Raw genomic sequence first — 20,893 nt, 5'->3', positions numbered from 1 at the left:
ATAACACAATCCATTAAAGGTCCAATTTGATTGAGTCAACTAATCCTATACTTGTCGAATTGGTCCCAGTTCAACCCCAATCTGATCAGGACCAGTCCATCAATAGACCTGATAGTGGTTTTAAATATTTCAGCAGCAGATAACAATATTTTAGAAAAGAGGACTGGAGAAGGATGCATCTTTCAGGCAGAACCCTAACTCATGGATCCCATACATTCATGTTTATGAAAAACAATCAAGTCTGTTACAAAAATCATGTAAAAATCCCAACTCAGTGATTTTTGTTTGTTCTTATCCAAACACCTTTTGATAGGTTTTAATTACAACTATTTTCTCATCATCAAATGCTTAATGGTTCAGAAAATCACTAGGGTATGTTTGATAAATGCTAGTTGCGTGTGAGAGTCGGCAATTGTGAAGGTTATAATAGAGTTTTGTGCGTTTGGAAACACTAACCTATGTGAGTTACCAACTCGAAAGCAGCAGTTCTCTTGTTCTCACCATCAAGTCATCTTCCCTCTCTCTTCAGCATCATCTTCAAATAAGAGGTAAGATCTCTCCCTCTTTTTTTTCTTTTTTTCTTTTTCCTGGTTTTGAAAACAGGATTTTCTTCTTTGAAATAATTTCTTCTTGATTGTGAAAATTACCACTTCATCCTCTGTATTTTGCTTCTTTTCCGTGTCATATAAAAATATCCCAAATTTTGTGATTTCAACAACAAATAACAGAATTTTTAAATTTTATTATTTTGATTTTACCCACAAACCCTAATCCTGATTTTTTATTGTTTTCCCTATTTTATAATTCAGAATGTTTTGATACTTGTGGAGTTGATCTTCTACAATTCAGTGGTGTATCTTCTGAAATCTTCAATATATTATTTACATGAATTGATAACAAAAGTCTTTGGTTCTGTCTCTCAATAGAGCTAGGAGTTCTTTTCTCATTTGGCTGCCAAACACTGAAGTTATTAACTTTCAAAAGTTCAAATTTTGAGAGTTAAACAACCGAAAGTCCCAACCCTTAAGTTACTAAGTAGGCGTTTGGATAGGACTCCTTGGCTACTTCTGACTTTTGCGGGGAGTTAGAAGTCGTTTGGATGCGTTTGTATGAACTACTCCCTCGAAGAGTTACTCCGCGCAAGAGCAAGAAATTACTCTTTATGAAGAAGTCAAGAAAACCTATTTCTTAAAACTCTTCTTGCGGAGAGTCAAAATCTAACGGTTCGTTTTACCAAAATACCCCTAACTTTATTAATTTTCTATGAAAATATTTCTAATTCATTTTCCCTTAAATCAAACAAAAAAAACATTTATTAATATTAAATTATTTTTTTTTTAATTTTGAGTATAATGGATTTAAACACATTATATTAATATTTAATATTTAAAATATTATATTATATTATATTAATATTTATTATATTAATATTTATAGTTAAACACATTATATTAATATTTAATATTTAATATTTAAAATATTATATTATATTATATTAATATTTATTATATTATATTATTTAATATTTATAGTTAAAATGTCAAAAATAATATAGTTTGAAGGCATATTATGACACTAAAAGACAGTCTGTCAATTTTTTTTTTAAAATTTTGAGTATAATGGATTTAAACACATTATATTAATATTTAATATTTAAAATATTATATTATATTATAATAATATTTATTATATTATATTATATTAATATTTATAGTTAAAAATGTAAAAAACAATATAGTTTGAAGGCATATTATGACACTAAAAGACAGTCTGTCAATTTTTTTTTTAAATATTATGTCATATTTTGTCAAAAACAGTCAGTCAAATTTTTTTTAAAATTTTAAGTATAATGGATTTAAACATATTATATTAATATTTAATATTTAAAATATTATATTATATTATATTAATATTTATTATATTATATTATATTAATATTTATAGTTAAAATGTCAAAAACAGTATAGTTTGAAGGCATATTATGACACTAAAAGATAAAAAACAGTAACTGGTATAATATAAGGGTATTCTGGTCTTTTTTCTAGAAGTCATAAGAAGTCAGCATGGTTCCCAAACAGACTTCCAGCACAAAAGTACTTCTGCCAGTACTTGATAGAGTTGATTGCCAAACGCCATTTCTGCACAGAATTACTTTTCCAACTCCTCCATAGAGTACTTCAGCTTCTGTTCTTTGGAAGAGTAGTTCTGCTCCTGGTATCCAAACAGGCCCTAACTCTTTTCAAACAGACCCAAGGTTAGTTTCTGACATAGAAATGTCTTAATGGTAACAGTAGGAATCCTTTTGTATGAAGAAAGAAGAGAAATAAAAGAAGCAAAAGTGCAAAGCTGGTGAGTTTTCGGAAATACCAAGCATGGCTATTGATGAAGCCTTTCTTACAATATTCGATGTCCACCAAGGCTGTTTGAGGCCATGGGTTTCAATCAGTGAAGTACTTAACCAGACAATGCATCTCTACTACTTTTCTTCTAATGCTCAATCAAAGCAACAACAAAGACTGCAAAAGCAATAAAGAGATGGTCTTTATATAACCATTTGTGTGTAGTCAATATCTTACTACATTCTGTTTATTTATTTATCTTATGAGAAAGACACATGATTTGGAATAGAAAGAATAAAGATACGTGAAATAAACATACACTTGTTGAAGGTGAAGCTTGGAAATTGAACAATTCCTTTTGTCTTGTTTCCCCGATTGATGTGGTCTCAAATACTTCAATTGTCCATTCTAGTCTTATGTAAAAGGTTACACCTATAGATTTTGTATTACAGGTCAATCCTACTCCACTAGTACTAATAGGCGGGGCATAGGGGAAGAAGCTTGGTATAAATTAACCCCCCCCCCCCCCCTCTTCCTTATCAGGATCCATTTTTCTCTATCCAAGGCCAAGTTTTCATCTCTATCAAAGTTCTTTTGGGCCTTCGACTCTTTTAGGACCTTAAACTTAAATATTCTTCTAATTGGGACTGTAATCTGCCTTTACCGAACAAAGATGCCCCTAAAGTGACTTCCCCCAAAATCTGATTAATCCCATGATTGGTTATTGTGTCGAATTGAAACCAGTAAATAACATTCATCTGTGTTTTTGCACAATTTTATCCTTGTCAAACCATTTCTACCCTCCCAAGTACTAAATCTTAACAAACTAAACAAAATATGCAACACATTTGTTCCCAAGGAAAAAATTGGCACACGAGCAATCAAATCATATGGTAACAAACCATCTGATTTTTTTTTTCCAACTGTATGTACCTTGTTTGAATGACTCATAAACTCATCCAAACAATGCAACGGATCAGAGGTTGCAATCTACTCGACAGCGTGGTCACAAGCTCACATTTTGCAGACACTGAAAATGGTTACAAGGAGTCTAAAATCTATATATCCATTTCCTACTTAAAGTAAGACATAACACCAAAACACAAAATCATCTAGCAATCAAGAATTTAAATTCAAAATCACAACACCATGAGTATATCTCAACTGATCCAACGCCATTAAAGGAAATCTTTTTAAAACAAAAAGGTTTAAATCCACTAGTACTCTCAGATCACTTCTTAGTTCCCACTCTTCACAGATCTTGCACACTTAAACCTGCAAAAGGTAAAAAAAGATAGGGTTTTGTTTAATACAAGTTATTGACTTGCAATAACGTCTAATAGAAGGCCACCGCCAATTCATATTAAGTGCATAGTAAGGTATCCATTCAAGACATTCTACAATATTCAGCATATATTTGTAGCAAGATTACCTATTAAAATAATGTTGCAAGACCTTGTGCAGATCAAACCATAGCAATAACATGATCTAGCCATGACATCAAGATGGAGCATCACAATAGGGTGCACCCAAAATGAGTTTACCATTTTTTCTACTTAAAACAAAGCGAAGAAAACTAGAAACTGACACAATTTGACTCATGACATACTTAAATGGCAAACAATTCTTATACCAGCATTTCATTATTATTAGTATATATATTCTACTTCACTATTTTTTACCATATGTGGAAGGTGATAGAGGTCTTCAATTAATATGTGAAAGAAGCTTTAATATGGGTTGAGTTTCAAGAAATAGCACACTAATCCGACCAAGTATGTTCAAATAAAGCATCTGGGCTTTTATACATATTCCAATAATTCTAGAGAGCTTTTACTTATCACACCCCAATTTTTAAATTATTTATCACATCCCAATTAAAGATTAAAACAAACCATTCAAACATTAAAGAACTCTGGTTCAAGTTATTGCCTTGACATTACAAAGTATTATAACACATTCAAACAACTTCAGCAGGTGTTTACAATCAGGACTAGGTTCATATAAAATCCAAAATCTAACAACAGAAATCTAACCAAAAAGGAAAAATAGTTTCTATTCACACTCCCAACTTTTACTTACTCAACCGTTGACTTAAATTATTTATTTTAATTGGGGTGTAATAAGTACAAGTTGAGGTACAAATAGCATCTCTCCAATACTATCTAAATGCTACTTATCTCAAGGATAGGTTTCAACAATTGGATTTCGTTCATACAGGTCAGTATTGTGTCTTGTCTTGTGAGTTATATTTTATGTCAACGGAGCCCAACACTTTTAATAAATCTTCAATGAAGTGCAGAAGTATTTCATTTGTTTCCAAAGTAATTCTCGTTGTAATGGGAAACCCTTCTTAACTTTAGGAGATAACTGGCTAGTCTATAAATAGAGTTGGGCATATGTAATGCAAAGGACCTTTGATTATTAGCATGGTTTCAAAACTTGGTTTGACGTCTCATCTCGTCCATGGATGAGACCAAGTTGTCTTGGAGGAGTCAACTCGTTTTGGAGGAGACAATCCATTTAACTCTGTTTATATTGATTGATTTACATATATTTAAATTAAAATGATTATAATTTTTTAATAGAATTTTTTTTCATTAAATCATGTTTTATTTATATAATAAATATTTTATTCTAAAAAATTTAATAATTTTAATCAAAATCTACAAAATCCTGGCTAACTCAGCTAAGATTTTTAAATTATCATCCAAGACATCTCGTTTATCTCGCGAGATGATGTGAATGTTGAGACATCATGTATATTCATATCGCTGCTGAACGAGACTGAGACAATTCAGGCAAGTCATCTCAGTCTTGGATGAGAATTAAAACCATGATTTATTAGTGAATCATCCCTTCATTTATTTGATCATTAGGTAATTTGGGGTTTCCCTGAGATATAGTTCACACAAGTATATGTAAGACAATCTGTATGACCAAATTCAGGAAAATGATAATGTCAGCAAATGATATAAAGAACCAACCTGGTGGAAGAGATTGCTTCAACTTATCGGCCTTCTCTGAGTCAAACACGCAAAGCGTGTAGAGGTACCTGGAACAGCGAACCTTGAACTTAACCACATCTTTGCTCCTCTTAATTTTAACAGAACGTGCATCTTTCCTTCTCGCTGTGAGAAGGAAATCCTTAATCTCATGAATTTGCTTCGGCTGTCAGACCACAAAAATGCAATTGAAATGCTTTAGTACACACGGTCAGAAGAATTTGTCCATTAATCTTTGGTCGTGGGTTTTGTAATATGTAGCAGAGGTACCATTTTAACAAAACCCAAAACTATAATCCAGATGATCAAACAAGTTTACTATCAACATGTCATTGTAGGGTCGTCATCTAAAAGATGAAAGATCCAGATTTTCCAACATTATCCTCCTCTGGATAGGAAAATATAGGGCCGTCCATATAAGGAATCTGGTCTAGAGATCTCTTTCCACACACACACAAACAAAGAAAGAAATAACCTTAATAATCAAATACGATAATTACAGATGATCAAACAAATTAACTCTAAATGTGGCCTTTATAAGATTATCTATCAGATGGACGATTCAAGGATAATGGATAACCCCCTATAGAAGAAATCTGGACAGGCAGTCTAGAGAACGTTTTCCATCTAAAACTCCCTAATCTTACACTAACCCTAAAACTACAAAATCAAAACCCATATACCTAAAGATTCAAATTCACGTCGAGGAAACAGATCAAAACTCTTAACCTAACCCTAACTACACAAATACACCAACTAAAACCTAAACCTAACTTACCAAACTGAATAAGATCGATACGAAATGCTCTACATCTTAAAAATGGAGAAAATCTACAAAAGAAAATAAATCAACAAAGAAATATACACAGAGCAAAGAAGATTACAAGAAGGATCTAATCAAGCAGGATTGAAAGAGCATATAAAACGATTGGAGTACCAAAGATTACCATTTTTTGGAATCGAAATTGAGCTCTCTGAAATGTGTCGCCCCCCAAATCCTTCCTCGTGTGGTGCTTAAATATAGATCTTTTACACTCACTAAACCCTAATTCTATTTACCATTTTACCCTTTAGAGCTGGACTGGGTTACCGGGTTTTATGACCTGTTCCATTTTAGACGGGTTAGGCTCCAACTCCACAATTCCCCACGCGAATTGTCACTTAATGTCAGATCCGAATCCAATTTGATCCAATCTGATTCTGTAGGATTGGATCGTGTTTTAGTGGATCCAATAAGATCCGACCGGAAAAAAAAAGAAGAAATTGCGTATATTTCTTGTGTGAATTATTGTTTCGTGAGCTGAAAATGAGTTATTTATGATTTCAGTTCACTGATCATCTTAATTACCAGAACGTGAACAATCACGTTTTTGTTATAATAAAAAATCAGAATGAAGTGACTATTTCACAGGTTTAAAGTGACAATTTCGCATATTTAAAGTGAAATTGTCATTTTAAACTTCACTTTAAAAACCTCTGAATTTGTTATCGTTCACGTTTTGATAATTAAAATGAACAATCAGTCGAAATCGTACATTCGTCAAAAGTTGTTCATTTTTTCATAAATATCTCACATTCATTATGAGTCGTGCTACCTCATATCTCACATTCTGATGTGAAAGTGTACATGAACCATAGATGCTTTTCATAGAGTCAAAAAACAATTATGGTTCCCACACACTTTCATGTTAGGATGTGCGACATGAGGTACAATCTTGAGGTCATTTCAGCATTATTCTTTGTGCAATGATTTTCTAATTCAATCTGACAGGATAACTCAAAAACTCATCGACGTAGTGTGTGCAAAGAATTGTAGATTTTTTGCTTCGGGATACATAATTGCACATCCCCATAACACATGTGAAGTTGTATATCCGAGGCAAAAGATGTACAATTCTTTGCACATGTCATGTCAATGAGTTTTTGAGTTATTTTATCGGGTTGAATTACAAAATCAGCACTCTTATTCTTTCATTTTAAATTAAAGGGGATTAGGGATTAGGATACTCTATGTTGGAAAATATTAACGTAAAATTGAAATTGACATTGTTTCACACATTACTGATGTGGATGTGTGTACAAAATCATAAATGTTTTTCATTGAGATATGAGTGAGAGGCATCTATGATTATATGCACACCTACATGTAAAACAATGTCAATTTCAATGCTGCTCCATCACGCCTCCTATATGTTTTCACTGAATTTTGTCAATTTAAACGTGTTTTTTAGTTTCTTAGTATTGAATATAGTTTTTACAGTGAGATACCAAAAAATATTTATAAAAAAACTGCATTTACATCACAATTTGAGATGTATTATATTCATCAGTCATCATTCTTCACCATGATTTAAAAACGAGTCGTGCTGGAATGATCTCATCAACGAGTGAAAGCAACTATGGTTCCTATCCACTTTTACATCAAGAAGTGCTATATGAGGTTCCAACCTGAGGTCACTTCAACATTATTCTTTAAAAATCCGTCTTTTGTCCCCCCCCCCCCCCCAAACGTTGAGTTGACTTGTTAAAGCCATTTCGTCTCCGACAAAAGATCAAATAATTATCACAGTGTATAACTTATAAGTTTATATGTTCATAGTTAAATAATTATAAAATTCTATTAAACAAGGTGAATTAAAGTGTTTCATTATAAGGTAATACTTCATTTTAGATGATGGACATATTAGATATAGAACGAATCAACGTGAAGGACTATTCATATTGAAAATCTCACTAATTAGTTAATAACACATCATGGCTTAAATTTTCATTTTGTTTCAGAATGTTCCATTTGAAATATTTTGGATTTCAACATTCTGAATTGAAACCACTTTGAAATTGAAATATTCATTGATTTTAGTATTTTTCTAGAATGAGATCCAAGAAAGAAGAGAGAGAGAGAGAGATACCTGTGGGTTGTGGCCAGATTGTGATATTTGTGCACCCCTTCCTCTCCCTCCCTTTCTCTTCTTATTCTCCAAACTCTCTCGTCTAGTATTTTCTGGGTTTTTTTTTTTCTTCTTCACAAATTGAGCAAAGTTTCATTTTTAACCCAATATGATGCCCTTGACCGTGGTCTTCTTTGGAAGACTTTGTCATTATAAGAAAGCTCCTTTTGCCAAATATTTGAGTGGTCATAAATACCTTTTTTTTTATTTAAAAAAAATATTTAAATGTAATAGAATCAAAGTCATTTTAGTCAAAACCCATAAAATTATAACCTACAATGCTCGTTGCTTAGTTTTCAAATATCCTAAAAGTAATAATTTTAACTATATAATCTAGAAAATTCTCTGAGCATTATTTTAAATTATAAATAAGTCCTTTTAATACCTTCTCGTCTTTATTATCATAACGAGAAAAGGGGGAGCAAGTAAGGAGCTACTTTGAGACACCACTATATTTTCAACTAATTACATGCCCCATTTATCCCCACTCTCTCACCTCTTTCCCCATTTGCCCCTACACTCCCTCCTCTTTGTCCCTTATCTCTTTTAATTATTTGTTGATGACATTACCTCTTGACTGGACCTTCTCATATATTAATTGGAAATGACTTAAATATCACTTTCTTTAATTTCTAATAAAAAATCCTTTGAATTTCTCTATAAAATCATTCATCTTCAAGTTCTTCAACTATATAAAGAACCATAGTTTGCCTCCATTACAAGAAAATCCTGACTCTGCCCTTGACGCGGAGTAGATTTGAGTTGTCATAAATGCCCTCATTTTTATTTTTAAATTTAATATATTTATTCTTAAACAAGAGAAGGCGGAGTAGAAGTGGTTCGACCCCATGTTTATTTTTTTAATTTAATATAATGAAAGGTCGTTTTAGTTAAAAAAAAATAATAATAATAAGAAAATTGCAATCCCACTGCCCTAAATTTACTTATGTAATTTGCAAAATCATCCTTCAATTAATATATTAAATTACAGATAAACCCTTCAGAGTTCAGATACCACCTTCTAGTGCTAAATACCAGAACTCTTTTTTTTCGCGCTTCTGAAAATGCTGAAAACTCGCGTACTTTGGTTCGCCTTAGGTTTTTCAGTTGCAGGAGCTGGGATTTCGCACTTCGTGTGGAGAGATCTATTGGCTGATCGACACTCCCTCTATTCGCAAGTAAGATAATTGAACCCTTCGATCGTACCTCCACTTTCGCTATCTGTTAATTTTTTTTTTTTTTTTTTTTTCTGATTTTTCAAACTTTTTTCGATCTTTTCTTTTTAGATGAAGCACAAGTTCGACTCTCTAGAAACCAGAATCTCGGAGCTTGAATCGGTCTCTTTTAGGAAATCTGAATCAATTCAGGTTATTTCATATCGATTTTTTAATTATCTTTAGTTCTTTAATATGATTAATGGGTTTTATCGGTTATTAATTATAGGGTTTTTTTTCTCCTTAGATTGATGCTGGATTGTGAGTTGTAGGTTTTTTATTTGATTTGAAACGATTACAGATCTGTGAAAATAATACATAGAATTAGGGATTGGAAAACCCTAACTCTGACCCTAACCAGTGTGTGAAATTTCCCATCATGAATGAATAACTTTAGTAACATTTCAATCTCAAGTTGCTCTAGAATTGAAAATAAGCTTCAATGTATCTGATGCTCATTTTCGATAGGTTCTTGTCGTGTTTTTTTTAAAAAGTACCATGAAGGAACAAATACTAACTGTTTTAGAGTTCGAGTTTGTTGAGACTATCGAAGTATTTGCTGAAGTCTGTGATAAGGAATACATGATACAACATAGTATAATACCAAAACCACAAGAAAACAATAAATTTGGTTTGTTGATACGCTCTTAAGTTGGTTAATCGTGTGAAGTACTCTACTCATGTGAGTAATTGAGATGAACAAATGGGTATTGTAACCGTGGTTTTAAAACTCGTTTTGATGTCTTGTCAACAATGAGAAAAATGAACGTGGGTTTTAAATCTCGTCCAATACATTGAATTGTCTGTCCGTCTCGTTGTTGGGTGATACTTCTCGGTCTTGAACGAGTTTTGAAACCATGATTGTAACTGAAAAAGGATTTTGACAATTGCGACCACTCTCATTCTTGCCATGTGTGGAGAGCTTTCACCATGTGGACTATTGTTTTATTATATCAGACTAATTGATATATATTATAATAAGGAATATTGATTGTGATACACCAAATCATTATCTTAAATTAGGATTTGATTAGTCAGGTAGGATGGTTAAGATAGTTATGCAACTACCTATACTTATCCATGTTTTTCTATTTAATATAACCTCACGGGAGTTAAAAGAGCTCTCTTTTGATTATTCAGTTTAATTCAAATTTTAACATGGTGCTAGAGCCTTGATAGACTCCATTCACGAACCTTGTAAAGTCAATGTGCAAGTAACACCAACACCATGTTGTTCATCTTTCTCCTTCACATCTTTTACTGTAAATTTAGCTATCTTGACCTTGTTGGTTGGTTGTTGAATCTCGAGAGTAACCACTTTTTTGTTGTTGATAAGTATAAAAATTGTATTAATAACGAAAAGAGAATACAAAGGAGGCTGAGGAGGCCCCCATACAAGAAACAAAGCTAACAAAATAAAAGAAAACAAACTAACACAAATTGTCCCATCTAAAGACAAAGTCCTTGAAGGAGAACCCGAACCGATGAAGAAGGGGTGTGCCACACGACACATGTTAACTATTTAACAAATATCAAGTCCTGGTTTCCTCGTTTCTTTGCACATTTTCTGTTATCTTCGACTAAGACGTTAGGATACACAACCATCGCAGGGATGGTTGAGTGGTAGACTTGGGTATCATTAGGTTTGCTCCCTAGTTGGTCTCAAGTTCGAATCCCACCAACTATATTCCTGTGGTGGCCACGCACTGGCTTGGACCAAGCAGGCACCAGCCATAGCCTGGGTGCGGGGCGTAGGGACTAGTCAGGATGCGCGCAAGCTGGCCCAGATACCCTTCGTTATCAAAAAAAAAAAAAAAAATGTTAGGATACACGGAGGTGATCATTGAGCATACAATTGACTGTTTGTCACACATTGTGCTTGTGTTGTTGAATCCAAGGGTTAACAATGTTCATAACCCATGCATTGATGAATAGGAGGGGTGTATCGCCTTAAGAAAATTGTCAACCTTTTTAGCCCACCACAACCTCGACTTATTATGTTTATCTAGTTCCATAATAGTTTGAATTGTGGATATCCCCTACAAAGGGTATTGAAGGCGTGCAAATTTGGAGAAGGCAAGATCACGTAAATTGAAAATTCTTGGACTACGTGTTGGGCCGAATAAGATTTGGTTATAAATGGATTTAGGTGTGGTTTTTATGATGCTCTTTTCTATCTTAGTTAATGGGGTGCCTAGCTTTCTTGGGAGTTTTAGAGGTGTACAACTTGACACTCTCTTTCACAGTTCTTTTATGTTGTTGTAATGGGAGAGATGAGTAGAAGTTAAAAGTGGAAGGGGTGTGCACTGAAGAAATACAAGGTCTAACACATAATTATATATTCTTTAGGAGTCCATTTTTTACACTTATCAAATATATATATGAATACTCTATTGTGCAACCATAATGACTTATATATCTTGTTGTGCTATGGTGCTAAAAAAGTCTAACTTACTTCTCTTTTTGTGTAAAATAACATACTATAGAAAAAAGTAACAGCATAATAACATCAAGACATTACCATCAAATCCCACATTATTAGTATCAAGAGCCTAATTGGCCGAGTGCCTTGGCTAACACTACAACATTTGTAAACATTGCAATCTAGGGCTTAGACTCATAGCTCAGTTGGTTTGACACATTGCAAAACAACTTTGAGGTAGTGGGTTCAAGCCCGGCTTACCCATAAAATAAAATAAAAAACATTGAAATCTAGAGTGGAATTAGCTACTGTATTTTTACTCAACCAATTGCAGTTCTCAAGCTTCAGATCATCTGTACTCACTTTTCCTCTCTTAATAAAGTTACATTATATAATGACAAACCTCTCTTCCATTATGATTATTTACCTCCGTAAATTTATGAACGGTTTAATTTGGTATGAATGCTACGGAATAATTCATTTTGAGTTTGGTCAAAAAAAATTTCTCTTCCATTCTTCCTAGCTGAAGTTCATGCCTTGTGATTGTTGTATTATATTTCCATGACAGGATGAAGCCTAATTTAAAGCTGAACCACTGCCGTTTTACTTAATATTTGAGTTTGTCTTCTGTAATACTTGTACTAGATTCGTAATAAAACCATGGCAGGTAATCCTTTTGCATAGATGTATCCTGGAACTGTACTGTTGCTTCAAATATAACCATTTACAACCTCGTGTGAAAAACTTATAGAATTAATGTCTGATCTTGGTACTTACCTCAATTAAATTGGTAGCTACAACATAATAATGCATCCTTGAAGTGAGGTGATTCTGGCTCATAAAATGTGGGCCCCTGATTTGGTTGGCCAAAGTGTGTTAGGTTGTTCGACCTCCTCTTTTCTCTGGCTTATTCTGGTCATGACAAGCTTTTTTTGTCCATGCTAGAACCAGAATCCCCGTGATTTTGAGGTAAGAATTTTCATGCAAACCATCCTTCTAACATATCCTCCATCAGCTTTTAAGTATGTGAATGGGAAGGGCATATTTGTGGAGGATTTAGTAAAAAAAATGTTGAGAATGGAACACAAATTGTTATAGCAAAGCCTTATCCTAAAGATTTTTGGGTCAGCTTGAGAATTGAATCATAGTTGAAATCTAATTGATCCTTAACTAAGGGACTTGCTAGAGAGATGATTCTTAATTGTGTGAAAGCTTACAAAGAATTACAGCAAAAATTCAATCTATTTGATTAGATATTTGGACTTTAGGTTCAAAGGGAAAAAAACAAGTCATTAGTGATTATTGAGAGAGAGAGAGAGAGAGAGTTGAGCTAATATTGAGTTTTTTCTTTTATAAAACTTTTGGTGGTTAATCACTTGTTCCAGGCGCTTGACTTTGTGTTACCATGTTTTCTTTTCTTTTGAAACATAAGCCTCTACCATGTCCTTAACACATATTTGGGAGTATGAATTGAATGAATGAAAAGAGTAGGCTATCTACTACCTGTTGCCATTCTGATGTTGGGATTATCATTTTCAACCCCCCCAAAAAAAAAACTCATACATGAAAAAGTGGAAAACCGGGAAACAAAACTTATTATAAGAGAATAAATGAAAAATCTTAGAAAAAATGGTGCATGGACCCATGAAAAACCATTAAAATAAGAGAGAGAATAGAACTCTTATTTCAAATTGAGAAAGCTCTTAAAATAATTGTTATACTAGAAAACTTAAATAATAATTATGACTCTGTTCAAGTAAACAAAACTTTTGAATTTAAGGACTCATGGGACTTGATGCTCCATTTCAGATTCGTTCGGTCTGCCCCCCTCTAACGTCACGTGTCTGTGCTTATCTTACACCTTTGATTCCTTTTTTATTTTATCACATCACAAAATTTTAATCACTTAAAAAAAATAAAAAATAGTACTGCTCAAATTAGAAGTATCTACAAGTAGATCACTTTCAAAAGTTTTGTTTTAATAAAAAAGATGGAATTATCCTTGTTGCACCAATAGTTCTATAAATCATCTCCCTATACTGTTTTAGTTAAGCCCTTTCTATACAAGCTCAAATGAAAGATCCTACTACTCAAATTAGAACTAGGGGTGTCAATGGGTCAGGTTTGGGTCGGTTCTATGTATACCCAGAATCGAACCCGAACTTAAACATCAGTTTTGGATCCAATCAATTTCGGTTCTAGGTATGAGAGCCTTGGAACCAGAACCGATCCAATAAATACCTGATTCCCATTGGGTACCGTTAAGATATATATATATATTGACTTAATTAAAAAAGAAAAAAAAAGGAGCAAAATCATTATTGAATGATTAAGAATTTAAACTTTCAAGCGATTTTTTGTCATTAACTTCTCCATAACAGCATAATTTACCAAAACACAATTGAATATCATTGAACTTAAACCTCAAACATGATTGCTTATGGCATTAAAATAAATATTGAATATAATACAATGCATATGGTCGAATGAATTTTTATGATATGGAAAGTATGAAGTAGGAGGAAAACTTCTTTCACCACTCCTAACCATTCGTGAGTTGCAATATTTGTTCTCTCCACAATTAAACTTATAAAATGCAAAATAAAATAAAGAAAATAAGAATCTCAACATGTAGAAGTGTTGGTTTCATTATGTAAAGTAAACAAGTTTTAGTAAAGAAAATTGACAAATTCTAAACAGTTGGTAATGTAGAATTCAATTGTTGATGAGAATTATTATAATTTTATTTCGTCAGTGACGAAATCTTCCCAGTCGAGGATAATTGATGGGGACATCAAATCTTATAAAACTAGATTTTAATTTTTGTTTAAGGACTTTTTATTTATTTATTTATGTTTTTTGGATTTAGTTTGATATTTTATTAACCTATGATGTTAGTAAAAGTGTTTAAGGGGCAATTTGATAATTTATATTGATTTTTTAATGAGTTTTCATAGGTTGACAATTCATGGAAAATAAAGTTACGGGATTGGGACATGGATGATGTTTCTGTTTTTGTTTTAAGTTTATTTGCAACAATTGGATCTCTTTACTTTAATTGGATAGTTGAGATTAAACTTAAGGTTTAGAAAACATTATAAATACTTGCTTCTTGCTATAATTTTCTTCAACGATAAATAAAAATTGAGATTGAAGTTTTGATATTCTCATTAAATGGTGTGGTGTGAGACCATTTTGGAGTGAGTCCAATATTTTTTTCTTCTTTTAATCTTTATTTTATTTTCTTGGATTTTTTATTTTCGAAGTTCCTTTTTTGATTCTTGATTTCTTGAAATCTTGGATTCTTGAAACCCCTTTCTTGATTCTTGAACTCTATAAACTTTAACCTTAATCATTCCTCACCCTTTAATCTTTCCCCACTTTTTTTAACCCTTATTTTATTAATCTCTTAAATCAAATCTATCCTATACCTAAATAAATATCCGAATCTCCTATTTTTCTAAAATCAAATTTCATTTTTTTTTTATTATCTCTCTTATTGTCGTCCAAATCTTTAATCCAACCCCTAATCAAATTTTCCTAAATTCTCTATTTTGTTTAATTCAAATTTCATTTTCTTATCTTTATTCATTGTATTGCATCATTTGGGTACTTATAAAATAAAAAATAAAAAAAAGATTTTTTAAGCCACGTTAGAATTGGCTGAACAAGGAGCTTTTAATAACTCTCCAAAAACACTGCAAAAGACTTGACCTTCAGCCATGCCATGACTAGCCTGAATACCTATAAAAAAAAAAAATGACCATTATCCAAATGAGAATAAACTATGTGAATGAAATATACATATTTTTGATGTCACAAGGTGAGCCCATGGACCCTTAGTAAGGGGTACTATCATGGTGAGCCTTGTTTGTTTGTTTGAAGTTTGAAACAAATATTTTAATCTTTATAAGCATTGAAGATGAGAAAAGACTTAAGAGTGTGTTTAGAAACAACAAGTTACTCTTGAGAGTAGAACTCTTGAAAGTTCAATTATTTGAAGTTGAACTCTCAAGAGTTTAGGGTGAGAGTTAATGACAACTTTTGTGTTTGGTTCACAAGAGAAGTTAAAATAAAAATTCCTAATTCTTCCATCACCATTGCTGGGAGCCCTTCATTATCATTCTTCTCTCAACAAATACCTTTTAATCCAATTAGACTATAAACAAAAGATGCACCGAAGAGATGAGAGTCGGGAACTTTCATTGACAATGACGAAAGTTGAAAAAGTCCTTTTTATACTTATGGTGAGAATTGGCAAGTTGGGAACTCGTGAGTGTTGACTCGTTCAAACACACAAAATAACGCAACTTTCATTAGTTTGCGACTCTTACACCGAACTACTGCTTATCAAATACACCCATGCTTGTGTTGTGGTGCATATCCATTTTTCTTCGAAGTTGAGGCTTGAGAAGGAGAGAAAGAATTATGGAATATTTAGAAAATAAAAAAGATCGAGAGTTTGAGACTTAATTAAGTTACTTATTTGAGAAGATATAGAATATTCAACCATCTCTTCATAATTAGTAATTACTAAAATGACTTGATTCTTAATGAGTCCTTAAAATGACTACTAATACCCGACCTGAAAATTAATTGGGTCTCTCCTAGTGGGCCCAAAACCGATTAATCAGTTTCGGCTACATCGCGTGACACCCCTAATTAGAAGCATCTACAAGTTGATTAAATTACACATTTTCTTATTGGTCTTTTTAGGGTGCAATGACATTAGACACTCGATGTCCAACAAACGATTGGGATGAGAAGTGATATATAAATTTAGTAGGGATCGGTACATGTTGCTCATCGGGAATTATGCTTATTAAAATAATTTCCCTTTCAATTGTAACTCAATTTTGTTTAAATTAAATCATATCAGATTATAATTAAATATCTAATTAGCTCTAAAAGTGTTTTGTCAATTAAATGTAAAATTAGCCTGAATAGATAAAAGAGTCGTGATTTTTTGATGCCCCCCCTCATGTCCCCTAATGTGGCATGGGTTAGAACCATGGATTTTTCTCCCTCGGGATACACAACCGTATATCCCCATAAATATGTGCAGTTGTGTATTCCGAGGAAAAACATCTATGATTTTAGAATCTTGATGATTCATATTCAAACATTAAATCGACAATTTAACTATCTTTTATCTGGTTGTAAAAGGTGATTTTGACAATTGGAACAGGAGTTGATCTTGATGATTTGAGTTGTTGATCTCGACAATTTGAACCATCGATCTCACCAACCGAAAGGGTGAGGGTACAGTAAGAAAGAAATATTTTACAGATTGGGTTGGTAAGATACCACACCAAAACTTAGGGTTCATTTAGAAGCACATCTCTCCCTCCCATGGGATCTAAAAATTGATCTATTGGTAATTTTGTTTATTATATACATACAACTCAAATCGATTAAGACCAATTTGAATATATTTTATAAAATTATCTGAATTTCTTTAAAGATTAACCTATTAAATGATGATTTAATGAAACCTTGAAACGAATACACACAAACAAAAAAAATTCCCCTGAAAGAGAATGCCCATTTAATTAGAGATTGTTTTCTATTTTTAAAAGTCGCGTTAGTGATGTTGACGACGACGACAATGATAATTTTGTGTGTTTTTTTTTTTTGAAAATATAGGATCTCTTAATTTAAGTTTTAAGTTGATAAAAAGGCTATTAAGTAATGAAGCAATTACGTCCGAAGGTCAAATAAGAGCTGTCTTAAAAAAAAAAGCTCAAAATTGTAATTATTGAGTTTTTATAACCTTATAAAACCAATTAATATTGTGAGATTAAACTCTTACGCATAAAATAGTTAGTCCTCAATTTCCAAATCTCATGAAAAGTTGATTTTAAATAAAAACAATCGAATGAAAAATGTGGAAAATTATGTAAATATATGAAAACTAAAAAAATTAAAAAGCTTTATTTTTGTTTAATAAACAAAAATAATATAAGAAATTTAAAACCCAAATTTAACATCTATCTATCATCAAACAACAATCGAAGCACTCCCCCAATCAACGACTGAGATAGGATGATCCATTAGAAATTTTAAATGAAATAGATCGTACAAAAAATGTACTGAGCCATAGGAAACCTTTTTTTTTTTTTATAGCATCCACCCTAAGTTTGAGATTGGAATAGTCATTCAAAATCCATCGAAGTATTTAATTATTTAGATCTTAATGTATTTAAATACATAACTAATAAAGTTTGTGTGATTGCAGGGGAATGGGCCGAAAAATGTTTTTTAAAAGAAAAATATGATTTATTGGTGTACTATGTACTTTAGGGAAAATTATTTTTCATGATAAAACGATCTTCGTGTCATTATGATTTTATAAAAATTCCACCTAAATACCTAATTCCACAGGGAGTATTCATAAATTATAAATATTCCACGAGGGGGTATTCATGAATATTGCAATTCATTTTTCCAAAATAATTCATTGATATGAGCTAGGAGCCCCATTTTATAATTCCATTATGCTACAAATAAAGTTTATAAACACCACAAGTGATTTTACTATAAAATCGTAAAAAATTTGTGAGTCCGACTAGCCTTACTAACTTATTAAGATTTCAACATTTACTAAGTTTTGTTGAGCTCACCTTGAGGTAGAGACAAAATTCTATGAATTTTGAATTTTTATTTACAAAAAAATATTATTTTCACTGATAAATTTAGTAATTCTTTGGAAGTTCGGTAGTCGTCCATTTTCAAAATGATCAAGTCCAACAAAATTTGTTTTTTGAGATTTTTTTTTCATATATGAGTTTTCCATGAAATCTAGAGGACAGTAGTGTTGGATTGCCAATGTGATAATCCATTTGAGTTCAAGGACGCCTAGTAAGAGTTGAAATTTTACAAAGTTAGTAGGGAATGTGTTATTCTAAATTCATTTATGTTTCAACACTAGTGTGGTCTTTTAAGGCCACTCATATTGAAGTTTTATATTTTAATTATAGGGGAAATTACTAAAACGGTTATATATCATGAAAAATTACGGAATCGGTCATGTTTATAAAACAATTAAGAAAACAATATTGTTTACATTTTTCTTAATTATTTATTATTTAAAATTGTTGCATGTACGATTATTAACAATTTCATAAATTTACCACTGTTCAACAGTGTAAAACTAGATTAATTTTTATAAATTAAATATGTTGCTGAAATTACTTTTCTACCCTTATGTTCAACCTTTATAAAAAAATATTTTGATGGGGATGGAGATGATATGGTAATTATGCTAATATGATAGTGATGATGATGATTATAATGATATGACGGCAATAATGATAATGCCATCGATAAAAATGATATGATGAGATGATGATGATTACGACAATGATGTTGACATGATTATGATGGAGATGAAAATGATATGTTGATGATGATGAGATGGTGACAATGATGTTGGTGAGAATGATATTGTAGGAGATTTTTTGGACTCCCACTTCTCAAGATGCATGTTATAAAGATAATCAACTCTTTCTTGAGATACATGTTACAATGAATGATTGATTTCTCCTTGAGATGCGAATTACAATAGATGAACAATTACGGTTGTCTTCTTTGATGAAACTTCTGAATTCCGGTCATTTTCATCAGTGTGATACTTCTGAGTCTCATGTCACAATTTGGTATCGCCTTAACCTGAAAAAACACTGGTGGGGTACCTGCCAAGGAGTCTCTGACGATAAAGTTAAAGAGCAAGAAGGAGAGAAAAAGTGTGAGAGAGTTTTTTATTTGACTAGTGCCACTTTTCAATGAAAGAGGCCTCCTTATTTATAGAGTAATCTCTTAAAGGGTAGTTCATAACTTAGTAGTAACCTTCTTCCCATGTTGTCTAGCATTCATGATAATAAATGACTATAATGACATTGAAGACTCACTCCCCTTGATTCTTATAACTTACATGGGTAGTGGTCTTATTATGTAACTACCCTAACTCGGTGATTATTCAATTTCTGAGTCGACTCAGTCGTGTTATGCATCTGCTATTTTTTGGATATTAATAATTCCTTTGTTGCTCACTTTGTTTGTGCCATTGCTAGAAAGGTTGTAATATTGGGGGGCCAAATTTAGTGGCCGAATCTATTGGAGTTCACATAAATAGGGTCGGACTAAGTGACCAAATCTATGGCTGAACCTCTTGTATTTCCTTAATAGGAAGGACAAAATTAAAGAGAGGTCGAACCTTTTTATATTTCCTTATAGGAGGGATTGAATTAGAGAAAGGCTGAACCTCTTGGGGTTATGCCATAGAAAGAGATGGAATTGAGGAGGTCGAACCCTCTTAATCGCCTATTTTGGATCAGATCTCTCAGGTCGGACTTTGATTTGTTCGTATTTGATTATCTTGAATTGATAATTTTGCTAATTCCAAGGAGGGAATAATTTTGGTTCTTACAGATATAATGATGACGATGATGATCACAATGATGTTGGTATGATTATGATGGTGATGACGCTGAAAATGATATGATATTGTCAATAATGATGATCACAATGATGTTGATATGATATGATATGAACAAGATGATCAAAGTGAACTAACCTTATGGAGGAGCGAAATTTCATGTCATTTTATGAACAAAATCAAGAATTGCATCCCTTTTACCATCAAGAAGAAGAACCATCGAACGAATCAACCTATATATCTTTTATTTTGGAGTGCTTGGGTACTCCTGGAAGATTACTCCTGTGAACATGTATGAGATGGAGTTAAAATTAAATAAATAATTTAGAAACACTTTCATATCTATAGGAAGAATTATTTGAAATGGAGCAATATAGTGTAAATATATAAGAAGAAATTTTAAATTAATCGATCATTGAAGAGGAAAAACTGATATTTTGAAGTTGGAAGCAATTTAAAATTTAAATGTTCATCATTGGAGAATGATCACCCGTTTTAATTTGACTATTGGGATGTGAAGGGTCGTTG

The 20,893-nt window shown here is 32.2% G+C and overlaps 2 protein-coding genes across 2 annotated transcripts; one reads left to right on the top strand and one right to left on the bottom strand.

Annotated features, from left to right (window-relative positions):
- Window positions 1-3,429: 3,429 nt before the first annotated feature.
- On the bottom strand, window positions 3,430-6,445 carry LOC147401905 (large ribosomal subunit protein eL38z/eL38y). Its single transcript, XM_086443385.1, has 3 exons — window positions 6,292-6,445; window positions 5,327-5,510; window positions 3,430-3,614 (listed from the first exon to the last, which is right to left on the bottom strand). Exons 1-3 carry the CDS (start codon window positions 6,292-6,294, stop codon window positions 3,592-3,594), a joined length of 210 nt encoding a protein of 69 aa, XP_086299511.1. The 5' UTR covers window positions 6,295-6,445; the 3' UTR covers window positions 3,430-3,591.
- Window positions 6,446-9,309: 2,864 nt separating this feature from the next.
- On the top strand, window positions 9,310-12,658 carry LOC147401904 (fanconi anemia group D2 protein). Its single transcript, XM_086443386.1, has 3 exons — window positions 9,310-9,470; window positions 9,579-9,659; window positions 12,497-12,658. The coding sequence occupies exons 1-3, from the start codon at window positions 9,357-9,359 to the stop codon at window positions 12,506-12,508; spliced, it is 207 nt and encodes a 68-aa protein (XP_086299512.1). The 5' UTR covers window positions 9,310-9,356; the 3' UTR covers window positions 12,509-12,658.
- The last annotated feature ends 8,235 nt before the right edge of the window (window positions 12,659-20,893 follow it).

The sequence above is a fragment of the Akebia trifoliata genome, chromosome 5 (assembly GCF_017979445.1).
Source record: "Akebia trifoliata isolate Shusen 1 chromosome 5, ASM1797944v1, whole genome shotgun sequence".
NCBI classification, from domain to species: domain Eukaryota; kingdom Viridiplantae; phylum Streptophyta; class Magnoliopsida; order Ranunculales; family Lardizabalaceae; genus Akebia; species Akebia trifoliata.
The sequence above is the reverse complement of the archived record's forward strand: the minus strand, read 5'-3'. Positions and strand labels throughout refer to the sequence as shown.

Coding starts and splice junctions, on each gene's coding strand:
- LOC147401905 (XM_086443385.1), bottom strand. Junction 3,615..5,326: donor GAAGCAATCTCTTCCACCAG/GTTGGTTCTTTA, acceptor TACCTTTTGCAG/GTTTAAGTGTGCAAGATCTG.
- LOC147401904 (XM_086443386.1), top strand. CDS start 9,357: ATGCTGAAAACTCGCGTACTTTGGTTCGCCTTAGGTTTTTCAGTTGCA. Junction 9,471..9,578: donor GACACTCCCTCTATTCGCAA/GTAAGATAATTG, acceptor TTTTCTTTTTAG/ATGAAGCACAAGTTCGACTC.